The 15,101-nt window shown below is 54.0% G+C and overlaps 1 protein-coding gene across 1 annotated transcript in view; it reads left to right on the forward strand.

Annotated features, from left to right (window-relative positions):
- FBLN1 (fibulin 1) overlaps positions 1–15,101 on the forward strand; it is an 81,060-nt gene that overhangs the window by 52,807 nt on the left and 13,152 nt on the right. Inside the window, exons 19-20 of the mRNA XM_088025747.1 lie at positions 5,721–5,863; positions 7,812–7,943. Coding sequence (XP_087881873.1) covers positions 5,721–5,863; positions 7,812–7,943 — 275 coding nt within the window. The remainder of the gene's footprint in view (positions 1–5,720; positions 5,864–7,811; positions 7,944–15,101) is intronic.

The raw sequence follows: 15,101 nt of genomic DNA on the forward strand, positions 1-15,101 counted from the left end.
CAAGCCTCCAATCTGTCTCCCATACCTCTCTCTGATCATGTCTGGTCTGGACCAGCACCCAGTCTCCTATCTTCTAATGCATTCTCCAAGCTGCAGCGAGAGGACCCCTCTGAAGGGCCGGTCTGGTTATGTGCCTCACTCTTTAGGACCTTCTGTGGTTCTCTTTTATGAGCAGATGAAAGTCCAACTCTCTTGAATGGTATTCAAGGCTCTGCCCACCTTTCCAGCTCCATCCTAGCTCATCTTCTTTGTTCTAGCCACGCGGAGTTTGCCCTTCCCTGAATGTGCCTGCCCTTGGCTTTAGCATGTGCCATGCCATCCTTCTGCAAACTGCTATTCTCCTTGAAGCGTGAGCTCAAAGGTCACCTCCTCTGTGAAGCCTTTCCTTATTCTGAGCTCGCATAGCCCTGGACACACTCCATCCGAACGTTTTTCCTGTTATCTTGTGGATGTTACTTTTTATTATCCCTACTGCACTGGGGCCTTTTTAAGGACAGGGATTATGTCTGTATTCTCTATCATTTCAGAGTGTTTGGCCTGTAGAAGGAGTTCAGTAAACATCTGAATAAATATATGGATCGATGGATGGATGGATGGATGGATGGATGGATAGGTGGCTGGATGATAGATGCATGATGGATGGATGGATGGATGGATGGATAGGTGGCTGGATGATAGATGCATGATGGATGGATGGATGGATGGATGGTGGGTGGATGGATGGATGGATAGACGGACAGATGGATAGATAGATGGATGGATGATAGATGGATGGATGGTATTTTCGAGACTAGTTCAGATATCTCTTGTGTGAAGTCAGCAAGTTACAGCAGGGATCTAGTTATTGTATTCAATTATCCTTTCATCATGCTCCAGATCATTCAGATTGGAAGAGGCACTTTTCCTTCATGTCCATAGGAGTATCAAGTGGGGGAGAACTCTCAGGGGCTTTAGAGGCCATGCAGTGACCTTACAGGGTTTGCCAGAGTCCCCGGTACAACATTCCCACCAACTGACCTTCCAGCTTTGCTTGCACTCTCCTTTGTTTGTGGAACTCCTTAACTCATAAGGTGGTTCATTCCATTTCAGGATATCTCTGCTGTCTCTGTCTGTGTGCCTGAGTGCACATGCGAGGCTATATCTGCATTACTTGAAGCCTCATCTCTGCCCGACAGTTCCTTGGGACTACATAGTGATCGTCCTACATCGTGCTGCAGAGATCATGCAGGGCAGAAACATAACAAAATAAACAAGAGTTTGAAGGTCCTCCTTGACATTTACTAGTTTTATGACTTATCCAAAGTCATAGATAAGTCATTTGCCTTTCAGAGCTTTCATGGCCCCCTCATGGATTATTTTGAAGATTACATGCAATTGCAGATGAGGCATTATCTGGTATATATAGTAGGCAGCCAATAAGTGTTGGTTTCTTCATTCATTGGAAGGAACATGAGTGTTCATTTGGATCTTGAGTTAAATGGGGAATGAAGGTTCAGAGGGTTTGGATGTGTTCAAGGTCACTGCCATCACTTCTGACTAACTTCTAGGCCTTTGCTCTTCTGACTCGATCACTGTACTAACCTTAGCTCCTAAGGGCAAGTGATAATAATCATGATTGTCATCATTATGATAATAATCATAGCTATGATAGCTAACACGTGTACTGTTTACTGAGGCCCGGGCACTGCTCCAAGCATTTAACTCAATTAACCCTCCCAACAGCCTTGTGAGGAAAATACTGTTATGATCCCCATTTCACATGGAAGCCTTGGAGACATAGAGCAGATAAGTAACCTGCCCAAAGTCTCACAGCTGGTATCGGGTGGGGCTGGGATTCAAACCCAGGCAGCCTGGCTCTGGAGTCTTCTCTGAAACCCTGCCCCCTGCTGCCTTGAATGTTGTGAAGAGGGCAGGATTGCTGGGATTAGTCAGTGCTGGTCGGATTGTTATTCTGGCCTCATTTCCAAAATCATGGATATGAGCCCTATTCTATAATTCCCAGGTATAGAATTGGACGTTTTATTAGCTAAAGAGGGAGGCAGTGTGGTATAGAGGGAAGAGCTGTGGAGATTAAATGAGATAATTTGTGCAAACTCTCTAAGCACAGAGAATCTGGGAAGATGCAGCAGCATAGTGTCTGAAGCTCTCTGGATCCCAAACTAAAGATCCCAACCCAAAGATCCCAACCCAACCCAAGATGGCTAGGCAAAAAATTTTAAAATCCACAGAAAACATGCCCAACTAAAGAAGGTGACATGATATCCCTACAAGCCCCAAGATAACAGTTTATGTCCACCTGCATGGTCTTGGCACCTGTGCAGAAGAAAGCAGTGGGAGACTCCAGAATAGTCAACAGGTATTCCCTGGAAAATACAGTAGAAAAATTTGCGGGCAGCAGCTGAGACCGGGAGACATTTTACTCATTCCATTCCAGTGTGTGCAAGGAGCTCATGGAAGCATTGAGGGAATGGAACCGTCTAGCCCCTAGGAACTCTTGGAACTGAGCCAGCAGGGCTTGCCTTAAGATCAGGGTCTCGCACTATGGAGAAGCTGCTGGAAGTGAAATGCAGAGTTTAAGTAGGAAAGAGACAATAGACTCCGGATAAAGAAAGTCCAGGTAAATGTAGAGGAATCTCAGAAAGCACACTGCCCCAAATGACAGGTAAGGGAGCTCTGCGAAGTCAGGAAAACTGCTGTGAATATGCCCTTTTCTAAAATTTCAGGAAAATTAATACACTTGAAAATGACCAACCAAAAAGAATCAATGTTGAATCTCATACAAAATTATGTAAGAGAAAGGATAATAAGGAACAGAATGACATCCCTCTGCATAATGAAAACACACCAGAAAGATATGCTCAGAATCCAGGTCAGAACTGTAGCCTGTATCAAAACAAAGTAAAAGCATTAAGAAAATGATAAAAAAAAAAAATGGATGCAAACTGTAAGTCAGAATTAGGAAAAATTGAGAAATAAAGTGACAGAACCCAGGAAATAATTGAAAATTAAAGCAAAAAGCAACTGCAGAGAGAAGGAGGGACCGAGAAGAAGACAAATTTTATAAATCAAAAAAGGAATAGAAGGGATGAAAAAACTTGAAGAGAAAGTGACGGACATTGAAGACACGCAAAGAAGTCGCAACGTACAGATAGTAGAAATCTCTGAGGAACGAACCCACAACAAAGGAAAAAATAAGTATTAAAAATGGTAACTCAAAGAAGTTTCCAGAAATTAAAAAAAAAAGGATTTGAAAATCCACATTGAGAGAACACACAGCATGCCTGAACATACCTATTCAGAGCAGCAAATATGAAGACATGGCCTCGTAAAATTATCAGACTTTGAAGAAAAGAGAAGACAAACATCTAGAGGGCATCTAGGCAAAACCAGCAATGACTTTTAAGGGGAAAAATTATGTTGTCATCAGACTTGTTCACAGCAACACTTATGCTAGGAGAAGGCGAATACTTAGGATCCTCAAGAAAACGTAGGCCAAGGATTATATACCCAACAAAACAGACTTGTGTGGACAAAGGACACAAAGTATTACCAACAGGAAAAGGATCAGCGTGCTGGCATTAGGCATAGTTACTCTTCCAGCTACAACTAAGTGAGTGTTATAAGGAAATGGTATACTATGAATTGCTATATGTCCAAACAATGTAGATACAGCACATCCATTAAAATAGGTAGAATAGGGAGGACATAATCCAAGCAAACATTATTTTAAGTACTTGTGTCAGTGGTGGTAATTTTAGTATTGCTCTTCTGAGACTACTGTGTCAGAATATGGAATAACTACGTCAATAATTATGGGCTATTCTAACATCTCCTGTGTTCCTAAGAACCAGGATTCTGTTATGGAAGAAAAGAGATTCCTTTGTAATATAGAAGAGATTAAAAGTCTGTGTGGTTCTTGCTTTGAACCAGAAATATCAGTGGGAACTCATGATATATTTTCCCTTTAAAAATCCACTGAAGAGGCCTGGAAGCAATGGCCAACCTAGAAGCACCCACCATACCTGGTATCTAGGGTGTGGTCTTGAAATACCATTTTCCACTACAAACCAAAACAAACAAACACACAAAACCAAGACTTCTTGGAGAAATAGCTGGGGCAGGAAAAGTACAAGATGAGGCTGGACCACCCTGTTGGACCACAGAGTAAGAGACCTACTGAAGACTTCTGGAGCCACTCTGATCTTCCCTCTGACCAAAGATGGGCAAGCTTGAGTTCCAACAAAGGATAATAATTGCAATGGATTGAAATCCATCAAATAGTTTAAATCCATGAGTTCATACTAATATTTTAAAAAACCAACTGGTAACCTCTGGATGATGACGGAGAGAGAGCAAGTTCATGATCCTGAAAACCTGTAAAAATAAGGCAAGAATCAGGCATTGATCTTGCTTTGCTTCTGTGAATGATACCTCCTGGTAACCAGATAGCATATGAGGGGCAGCGCTCTTTACGGATGTATTCCAACTAACACACTAAAGAAATGATAGAATTGGACTACCAGCATTTTGCAATCCCCGATGGATTGGTGGATCTAGGCCCTGAGCATCAACAGCTGCTGACATCACAGAGAGAGAGACAGCCAGACACCAAGTGCGCCCCAGTGGAAGAGACGCCACCAACTGTCATCTTGCCAAAGGCACCGGGCCTGCCTCTGGTCAGGTCTGGATCCAGCAGCCAGTGTGCCGGAAATGCAGAGGACAGATCGACAGCCTGCTTCGCACCACGAGGATGCAGTCGGCGAGCCCACGTGTAGGAAGCTCTATGGTTCAGAGGCTTCCAGTTCCTTAACAGGTCAAGTGCCTGGGAAATGAAGGGATAGAGAGGAAACCTGTACATTAAAAAGGACTTGAGACACAGCATGTTTTTCTCATGACTGTCTTGAGGCACGCACCCATGTGATAGGAACCATAAAGAAACCCAGGTAGGCGACGCTGGCACCATCAGGACAGGGGTCCTGGGAGGGCTGGGGCGGGCAGGCCGGCACTGAGATTGGTGTGGGCGCACGAAAGGGCCTCAGATGGCACATGGAGGATCTCTTTCCTGACCCGAGTGGTGATTCCACTGCTCATTAAACTACATCTTTGTTCCGGGTAGGTTTTGCATCTGCGCTTTTATTTTACAATAAAGAGGATTTAAAATATGTCTAGCAAACGAGCTCCCCCCTCTTCTCTCCGCTCCCGGTCAGTCGCACCACATTGTGGGTTTGACTTCTTTGTGCTGGGGCACCGAGCTGGGCACTACCTATCCGGTCTGTCACTTACTACCCCTGCGACCCACCTGACTTGGGGTGGGGGGGCTCCGGGGAGGCGGGACCACGTCTCCCATGTTTGCTTCGGCGTCCCTGGTGCCTCGCACCCAGCAGGCCTTCAAAACACACTTGTCAAGCGGGTGAATCCGCCTGCAGTTGTGGAAGCTGAAGCTCAGTCCATACAGTTTGGCAAATAGCAAAGCTTCGCTTATCCGCAGCCAGGGCAGATGGGGACCGGAGTGTGGGTCCTGGTCCAGGTGGCAGGAAGGGCTACGCGGCTTCCCCGCCGAGCAGCTTGGCTGTGGAGGCCACTGCGCTTCTCTGGTGGGGCCGTCTCTGGGACAGGCGCCCCCCTGCCGGGCCACCTGCAGCTCCTCCTGGAACCTGGGTCTCTGTGGGCGTGGCACTTCTGACTTTCCCATCCGCCCCTTGTGTTGTGGTTCCCCTCAGGCTCCGCCAAGAGAAGACAGACACTGTCCGCTGCATCAAGTCCTGCCGCCCCAACGACGTCACCTGCATGTTGGACCCAGTGCACACCATCTCCCATACCGTTGTGTCACTGCCCACCTTCCGAGAGTTCACCCGCCCTGAAGGTGAGTGGTGACTCCCACGGCTAGAATTGGCGCGGGGGCCCCAAGGCTAGAGAAACGCCCCTGCGAGGCAGCCTCCTCTGGGGCTTCCCAGTGCTTGAGCCGAGAGCTTGGCCCCAAGGAGCTACTCCCTGGGAAAGACATGGATTTGCCTCTGCAACTCCCAGTGTCCCCAGAGCGCACAGCACCATGCCGGCCCGTTCCTGGCTCTCAGCTCAGGAGGCTGCTGCTTCTGGGTGTTGAGCGTTGGCTCTGTGCCAAGCGCTGGGGCGTCAGGGAGGGCTTCTGGGAGGAAGTGACTTCCAAGCTGGGGCCCAAATAGTCAGTAGGAGGTAAGTAGTAAAAGTGGGGAGCAGGGAGAGAGGAGGGTGCCAAGTGGAGCAGAACTCATCTGGAAGGTCTGGAGGTAAGTTTGGGGGGGTGGGTATTTGAGGAACGAAGCCAAGTTTTTCTGGCTGGAGTGGGAGAGGCTTGGCAAGAGACAGGCTGGGAAGATAAGCCTCAGCTTGGGGTTGGGGCTTCCACTGCAAGGCTTTTGGGAGCCATCACAGGGCTGTGCCTGATGCTATTTTTGTACAGAAATGTCACCCTGGAGACCGAGGGGCTAGACTGGATCCAGGGAGCCAGGAGTGAAGTAGGAGCCCAGGCGGCTCCTGGCCTGCTGTACAGACCTGCCATCATAGCACCCTTTCCACTGGGGTGGGACCTGGGGCACCCCACCGTCCTGGCACCCGTACACCTTGCTTCTGGGTGTGCAGCCCCCATGCCGAGGCCACCCCTTCCTCTGTGGGGTCTTTATCCCTGGCCTTGCTGCGTGATTGATTCACGCAGCAAACACTGATGGAGCCTCCTAGGTGTCAGGCTCAGGGCCAGGCTCTGGGGCCCAACGATAACGAAGAGCTCCCTGACCCTCCGAGGGGAGATGTGCAGTTGAGCCAGCGGGACAGTTTACACACTGTGATAGCATCCCACGGGGTGACGCAGGGGCACATGCCAGAACATAGCACCCGGTTGTGGGGGGCCTGGGGGTGACGAGGGCAGGAGATGCTCCCCAAGGACATGGTCACCTGAAAGAACGGGTGGCCCCCTGCTCCCCTCCCCACTGACTCGTTCTTCTAGAAAAGGAGAGGCGCAGAATCTCTGCAAGAGAGCACGGACTTGGATTGGGGAAAATCCACTGGCTCGTGTTTGCCTTATGCCAAATGACCGGTTCCACCAAACCACATACAAATCCTTCCCAAACCCCTAACGGCCGGTTTTGTGGCCTCTTGAGCAGTGCTGGTCTGGAAGTTGATTCTATAGGGAGTTGAGCGTGGCTGGAGGTGCCTATTAACATCTGGGGCCCAGGAAATCCTGACCTCGACCTTTGGCGCTAAAAGGACCCTCAGTGGGCCCTGGCGGTCTGCCTCCTTCACTCTCCAGATGAGGAAATGGAGTCCCAGAGGAAAGACCCCTCCGGATCACCCAGAGCCAGGGTAGACTCGGGGCCTTGTGCCCCCAACCCAGGGCGGTTGGCCCCACTTTACACGGGGTGGCCGAGGAGAGGAACACCACCACCAAAATGCCCAGCCCACGTCACCCGAGAAGCGGCTTTTCTGGCCCACGTCACCACGGGGCAGGAGACCGGCCTGCTCTCTTGCCCTTGCTGACCTCTCTCATTTACCCCCACAACCACCGCCCTTCCCCTTCTTCCCAGCTTCATGAAGATTTATGACTAATTACCAAGTGCCCCTCAGCTCTACCACCACTGCCCATTAGCCGCAGGACCTCGGGGAAGACCCAAAGCTTCTCCAGGCCTCAGTTTCCCTGCTGATCACAAGGGGGGTAGGCGATGACCTGTGAGCCCTCAGGACCCCTCCTCCGCCTTCTCGGTGCAGGGCTCGCCAGCCCTGGGTTCTTGGGACCCGAGGGGGCATCTCTGGGGGCCCCATGATGTGCTTCCCTCCCGCAGAGATCATCTTTCTCCGGGCCATCATGCCCGTGTATCCTGCCAACCACGCTGACATCATCTTCGACATCACCGAAGGGAACCTGCGGGACTCCTTTGATATCATCAAGCGCTACATGGACGGCATGACTGTGGGTGAGTGGCCGGAGACGTTCAGGTCCTCCCAGCCAATGGCCTCGTGGAGGCCCGTTGTGCCGGGCTGCTGGGAAAACCCCTCTGGACCAGCCGAGGTCCCGTCTGAATCCCCCTCCTAAATCCCCCCAATTCTTCAGGGCCAGCTGGAACCCCCTCCTGCCCCCTCCCAAGGCAATCACAGGCCAGGAGTGGGATCTGCTCCTGGCTGTGCGCCAGGTCTCCAGGGGCGACCCCTGTGGGCCTCTGTCTCCTGCCTGTGAATGGGTGGATTAACTAGATCTCTGTCTCACAACCATGAACTGACGATATCACACAGGTGACGTGCCTGTCTCGGGGCTCGGACCGTCCCCAGGTCAGTGGGACCTGATGTAAGTTTTATTCTTGTGGCACGACAGAAGGAATAGCAAACGGAGGGTCTGAGCCCGTGCTCTGGGCCTCGGCCCCAGACCGTTTGCCTTGCCACGTGTCCAGTCGATGTCCCGCCCGGCACGTCACGCGCACAGCCCTTGAGCGGGGAGCCTGCCGGCGGCTTCCGCCGAGAGGCAGCGCCGCGGGAGCACGGAGGGGGCTGGGGCGGAGAGGGAGGGGGGGGACGCCAGTGGAGGTGGGAAGCAGGTGAGTCTGGGGAACCGGCTTGTAAACCTCTCCTGAACTGTCGAGTTTTAGAGACCTCAAGTTCGTGGGGAATGGAAACCATCCCAGCTACCATTTTCGACTTAGATTTAGACTCTGAGTATGTTCAAAGCAGATGAGCAGCTGAAGACCAGGCCCTGTCCTCGCGTGGGCCTCAGTTTCTCCACTGCGAATGGGGGTGGGTGGGCATGGGCTTTGTGGTGTCCTGGGCCATGGATTCTGTGAGGTGTTGACCAGAAGGAGCGTCCGAGCGTGTGGCCCTTCAGCAGAGTTTTGGAACAAGGTCTCTAGGTGGCGCTGTTGGCTCTCAGAACCCTGGTCCCTGCGCCCGGACACCCGCCGCCAACCCCAACCGTTGTTAAACTGGCAGCTGGAGACAGGGGATCGTTATTCCCCTGTTGCCAAAGAGCCATTTATAGCGACTTTACAAGCTCTTAAATGGGTTTGCATGTTGTAAACATGACTGAGTCATTTAGGGGCTCCCCACCCCCAGCCGCCTCCTCCGCTAGTTGGCAGCAGGAATAATTAGTTAATTACAATTAATGGTACATTAGTCCTCGCTGGGATCCCAAGGGGAGGGCGTGCAGTTTGGCTGTCAGCAGTCATAAAACTTGCTGCTTGCCCTTGGGTCACTGCCCACCCTGGGCCTCAGTTTCCCCCATGTTAGCTGAAGAAGACCTTCAGGGCCCCAGGGGTGAGGGCAGACGGGAGGAGGGAGGGTCAGGCTTTGTCCCGCTTGGGTGGGGTGGTGGTGAGCTACTTGAGACACTGGTGCCCAGAAGCCCACCTCCTACCAGCCCTGTGCCTGATGCTAGGCCGGCGGGCGTGGCTGCAACACGGCCTCGCGGGGGTAAATCATGGCCTCGCGGGAGAGTTCACAGCTTCGGAACCATAAGAACTGGACTCAGAGCCTGCTGCTCCAGTCACGTGTTCTTGCCCTTCTGCTCCTTTCCCGAGCCCTCGTCTGTACCGGGCCCTGGGCTGGACACTGCGGGGACACAGGTGAAGGACCACCATGCAGACCCTGCCCTCAGGGGCTTTGCCTTCCAGTGGGGGAGAGAGATGGCCCCACAAACAAATCATCAAAATCTGACTCTGAAGAGACTGACAAGCCTCTGTGGCCCCCAGAGAAACCTCTTGGGGGTGGCTCTTGCTGAGTTTGCGCCTTGCAGTTCCCAGCTAAATCCCTCCTGGGTGACCTGAGCCCGGGGGTTGGGCAGCGGCTGGGCCCAGATCCAGTGCCCACCAGCGCATTTTTCTAGCCGCATCTGTACTCCAGACAAAATCGACCTGGGAGCCTCTGTTTCTCGGCTTCCCATCCACTGGGGCAGAAAATCTTGGCGTGTCGAAGCCTGGAGGCTCCTGGAGACCATCTCTTTCCAACTCGCTTGTAGAGGGGGAAACCGAGGCCCAGAGAGGCGTGAGGGTGTGCCAGGCTTCTCATGGTGCCTCGGGGCAGAGTGGGGAACAGAACGGAGCCCCTGGGAATGGAATGTGGATCAGGTCACAAAGACAGAGCGGCTGTCCCTCACTGCGCTCGGTCACGCGTGCCCTGGTCTTTGGAATCCGGGCTGGGGCTTCGTGGAGGAGGGCCCAGGCCGACTCCGGAAAATTCGTCCTGCTTCCGGTGGGCTCGGCCTGCTCCGCGGCTCGCTCGGATTGCAGGGCACCCGTCTGGCCGGGGGCCCGGAGTTTGGCACGGGGTCCCAGGGTCCTCGTGCCGGTGTCGTCTCCTGGGTAGGGGACTGAGGCCAGGGGAGTCCAGGTGGCAAGGTCCCGCTGGGGTGGGACCCGGACTTTATTTCGGGTTGGGCCCTCGTCTCCATGCCCACCCGTCCCTGCCTTATTCCTCTGCTTGGGTCTCTTCCCTGGACTTCCTTAACCCCACCTCTTCCCCTCCCCGCCTCTGTCCCAAATAACTCCTGTGCGCCCCGGGAGCTCTGGGCCCCCAGGGTGGCCGTGCTGGTGCGCGCTGGCCCTGGACGCAGGCACAACGCTGCAGCTCCAGGCCTGTCCACCTGCGGTGGATGGTTTGCTGCTGGACCTGAGCCCAAGCGTGAGCAGCCCGCCAGTCGCAGCCAAGTTGTCTACCCCGCACCCAGCTCGGTTCTCACAAACACCTTCAGGGACAGGTGTGATCGTCTCCCTTGGGCAAAGGAGGGAACAGAATTAAGTAACCACCTGGGACCGGGCATCTGAAACCCTTTGGGGCCTGGGTGTTTGCAAACTTGTTTTGAGGGGCGCAGTTCTCCTTTCAAGCAATGTCTTAGAAACCCTGTATGTCAGTGGAAAGGAAGAAATTGTTTTCTGGGGCCACTCACGCCTCCTGTCTGCAGCATCCAGCAGGATGTGGGGGGGCTCCCAGCTGGGCCCAGTGAGAACCACTGTGCAGCTCCACGCTGCCTGTAGCACCTGGAAGGGACACTGACCCGCCCACAGGTGTCGGCTGAACATGGCCATGCCCTGTTCGGACACTGGACACCGGGGTCTGGAAGGCTTCCTGGAGGAGGTGAGGTCTGAGCTGAGTCTCGACACATGTGAAGGAGTGACTGACACCTAGTGTGAGTACCAGGAGCAGGCGTTTCCTCCTCGCCACACCCCTGTGACATGGTGGGACTATCGCTGTTCCCGGGTGAGGCGGCAAGGACCAGAGAGAGGAAGAGCCTGGTGCTCCCCAAACACCCGGGGCCAGAGCCCACTGACGGCTGGGGCCGACTGGGGCAAAGTGACTGAGGGTTTGGGTCCCAGAGAAATACGCGTGTACAAGCTGCCAGGACCCTGAGGCCACGGAGCTCCTTCTTCCCCCAGATAACAGAAGAAGAAAGTGCCCCAAGTCCACTCAGAACCTGAAAGGGCCAGGCCTTCCCCTAACGTATCCTTTAAAAGCCCGTTCTTAGAGGGGATAAAGGCGGCTCTGCAGCGGGGCTGAGCCTGCTGTCGGCCCAAAGCCTGAGCAGACATCCTGCTGCATTCCTCCTTAACCAGCTGTCAGTGAAAAATGAAGAAAGCATTTTTAGCCTGTGCAAAAATGCCCTCTTAATGCCTGAGGTATTCTCGGGCCACGACAAAGCCTTCCTCGCCCAGCCCCGGATTCAGGCTTCGCTCTGCGGGCTACTGGCTGTGGTCAGGGGCTGTGCCAAGAAGGGGGTCCTTCTGGTACTAGCTCGGGATGGGGGGACTTGCGGGGGTGCCCTGGCCGGAGCCGGCGCGGGCTGGGTCCTGTCAGCCTCCCTGCCGCTGGGGGCCGCCCCCTCCCCGGGGCCGCTGGGCCCCGGCTAGCCTCAGCCCTCTCCGCCACCCTCCCTCCTCCCTGCTTCTTTTCAGCTCTTTTTCCAAGGACAGGAAAATAAAATCCGTCTATCCTGAGGGTCAGCTTTGCCAACATTTCTGTGAACACCTCCCCAAAGCCAAGAGGAGCTAGGCAGTGCGGAGCTTGAGTGGCTTTTTAGACCCACCTTTCGCTTCTGTGTAGGCCCGCCTGATCCTTGGCCAGTGGGCACGCTGACGGGAGATTGAGCGGCTTTGTGCCAGTCGGCCCCTCCTGCCACACACCCGTTTCGTGAGCTGGAGGGTGCTTGGGGAGCCTCTGGACAGCACGTCAGCCACGCGGGGCGTGAGCTCTATGCAGGCCGGGACCCTGGTTCCCCATCAGGCATGGACATAGAGTGGGCGAGCGAATATTTACCCAAGGCCACGCTGGAGGGCCAGGAGCACCCCGGCTCACACAGCCTCCAAGGGTCACAGCCTCCCGAGGCACTCCCTCGCCCTGGCAAGAAAGGGCCACCGGACTGGGGTGGAGCCGTGACTACAGCTCATGTTTCCTGTTTTTAGTGGAATCCTTCACGCCTGGCCCCTGGTGTGTGTGAGGTGAGGTTCATAAAATTTGACTGTATTTGCGGACGTCCCTTATAAATAATGACAATAATTAAGGTAAGAACAGCCCTAAAACTACCAGTTAGTGAGCTCTCCCAGCCCCAAAATGGGCTGAAATAAAAGAGATGGACTTGCTAATTGTTCTTGCCCGGTGGAGTGGGGAGTTTTGTTTTTTTAGTTTTGCATAATTACTGGGAAGGCCCTAATTTTACTAAAAACGAGCAGGAACACAAAAGAACAGATCAGTGTCAGTGTCACCCCGCTGTTAGCCTTGGGCCTCGTGAGATCTGCACTAGTCTTTCCACTTGAACTGGGACGTGACGGTCCCTGCGTTCCGGCTGCAGAGATCCTGGAAATAAACTATTGCGTGTAGGTTTCATGCGGGTATGAATCGTAGCTTCCGGGACAGGCTGCTCCCCTGAGCTGCCCCCGTGTCCCTCTGAGCAGCCGCTCCCCCCTTCCCGTTCTGATTAAATCGTGGCGGTCTGCAAGGATCCGATGTTGGCCGCCCTAACGCGGCTCCCTGGTCCCCCATGGGCAGTTGGCAGTGGGCGTCGGGGCCACCAGGACTGATCCGTTAACCAGCTTGCGCACGCCACAGTGCTTCCCGCGCACCTACTGTGTGCTGGGTGAGGAGCATGCAGTCTCTGCCTCTAGGGAGGCTGACAGTCCCCGGAGCGGAACAGGAGAGCACCGAGGTGCTGTGGGTGCAGAGTCCGGGTCGCCCCTGCCTGGGCAAACTGTCGCGAGCTGCAGGGAGGAGGTGATGCCTGGATGGCTCCGGCCTGGCCAGGTGAAGAATCAGACAAGGCTGTTCCCGGACCTTGTTCCCCTCGCCCTCAGCGTGGTGGTGTTTTGAACATCTTGACCATATCAATTTGAAGGAGGCAGTATTCCTGGCCCAGGGGTGGTGTGACGAGAGGCAGTGGGTGGGAAGGCACCCCACACAGTTTGGTGCTACCAGAGCAAGGGCGAGAAGAGAGGCTGGGAGGGGTCACAGGGCCGGGCCTCTGTAGACGTCTGTGGCCCACAGGGAACCACTGGAGGTCCGTGACGCTCCTTGGGAGGCCTGCACTGCCCAAGGTGCTTCTAGATCCTTCTGCAGCCTCCTGCAGCCTGAGGTGGTGGTTATCCCCACTTTGAAGATGAGAAGACTGAGGCCAGGGGAACTAAGCTGCTTGCCAGGGCCTCTCAGCTGGGGAGCATTTGAGGACGGAAGTTGGACCTGGGCCACCTGTCTCCAGAGCCTCCCACCCCCATGGCCCTCATGGTGCAGCCCTGTTTTCCTCTGGTCTACACCAGCTGACACATCTATACCACCAGCATCTGTCAGCAGCAGTCAGAGGGGATAGGTAGTGAAGCATCTCCTTTCGAGTAGCCACAGTGCTCCCAGCCATGAGGTCTTGGGTCTCAGGCTACCCCTTTGTGAGTAAAGAGCTCCTCCAAGCCCACATGGTCAAGAGATGAGGTTTCATCACCACCACGCTGGGGAGGGGGCAGGGTCCGGGAAGAGTCTTCTCTGATTCTTCACCTGAATAGTGCGAACTCATTCTTGTTCCCACAGGTGGCCAGCCGTGGGGGGGGGGGGGGGGGGCGCTGCTGCTTGGGACCCTCGGGCCTGCCTTTTCCCCATCTGCCCACAGGGGGCTGGTAGGGGGGTCCAGGGCTGCAGTGGGGAGCTGCTCAGCCTGGGCCAAGCCACACCTGCTATGGGCACTTGCAACTTAGGCGGATTGTTTCTAGGCTGGGCAGGACTCTGGCTGGAAACATGCTTTAATTATAACCTACAAATCTGGAGAGAAATTCAGATCCCACTCTATTTGTGCCTTTGTTTCTGGAAAAGCGCTCTGGTCTGACAGTGTGTGTGTGTGGGTGTGGGTGTGAGTTTATGGGTGAGTGTATGCTGGCGTGTGTAGGCATGGGTGTGGCTAAGTGTCTAGGTCTATAGGAGGATGCAGATGAGCGTGTGTACACACACAGGGTTTGATTTCTGAGATGTGTGATACTTGCTGGCTTGGAGAAGGATGACCCTATAATATCAAGACTCAGCCTCCTGTCCTCAGTGCAAAGCCACCCTGGGCCCAGGGCCAGGATCTGGAGGTTTTGCTCATGGTTTTGCCTGGGAGTGGAGAGGTCACCTGGTGCCCCCATGTGCGCTCACTTATTCCCGTGCGCAGAACCCTTTACACGCTCGGCACTTGTGAGCAAAACACTCCTCGTGCTGCCTTGTGGGCTGGCGTCGCTGTTTCTATAAGAAAAGACTGAAGGGCCAGCCCTGGGTCCCGCAGCCAGCGAGTCAGAGCTGCAGCTGGAAAGCTTGTCTGCAGTGTGCCCACTCTGTGCTCTGTCTGCCCCGAGCTCCCTAGCCTCATGGGCGGCTCTGAGGGCCCCTGGGTCCCCCCGAGAAACTGATGGGCTCCTGTTCTTGCCCCTGGCCCCGTGGCAGCTAGTCCTGTCCTCGGTAAAGTCGGAATGAATGGAGGGTCATGTGATTGTCCCACTCACCTTAGAGATGGTTCCCGATGTTAGGTGTAGAAGGGATATGCCCTAATTATGGACGCCCATTAATGCAATTAGATGAAATGATTATGTGAAAGCCCCTAGCAGTGCCTGGCATGCAATGAGTGTGCAGAAAGTCAGTCCTAGTGGGAC

Source organism: Eumetopias jubatus, unplaced genomic scaffold, assembly GCF_037043125.1.
Source record: "Eumetopias jubatus isolate StellerSeaLion01/CBP00866 unplaced genomic scaffold, mEumJub1_p1.0 scaffold_8, whole genome shotgun sequence".
Taxonomy (NCBI): Eukaryota; Metazoa; Chordata; class Mammalia; order Carnivora; family Otariidae; genus Eumetopias; species Eumetopias jubatus.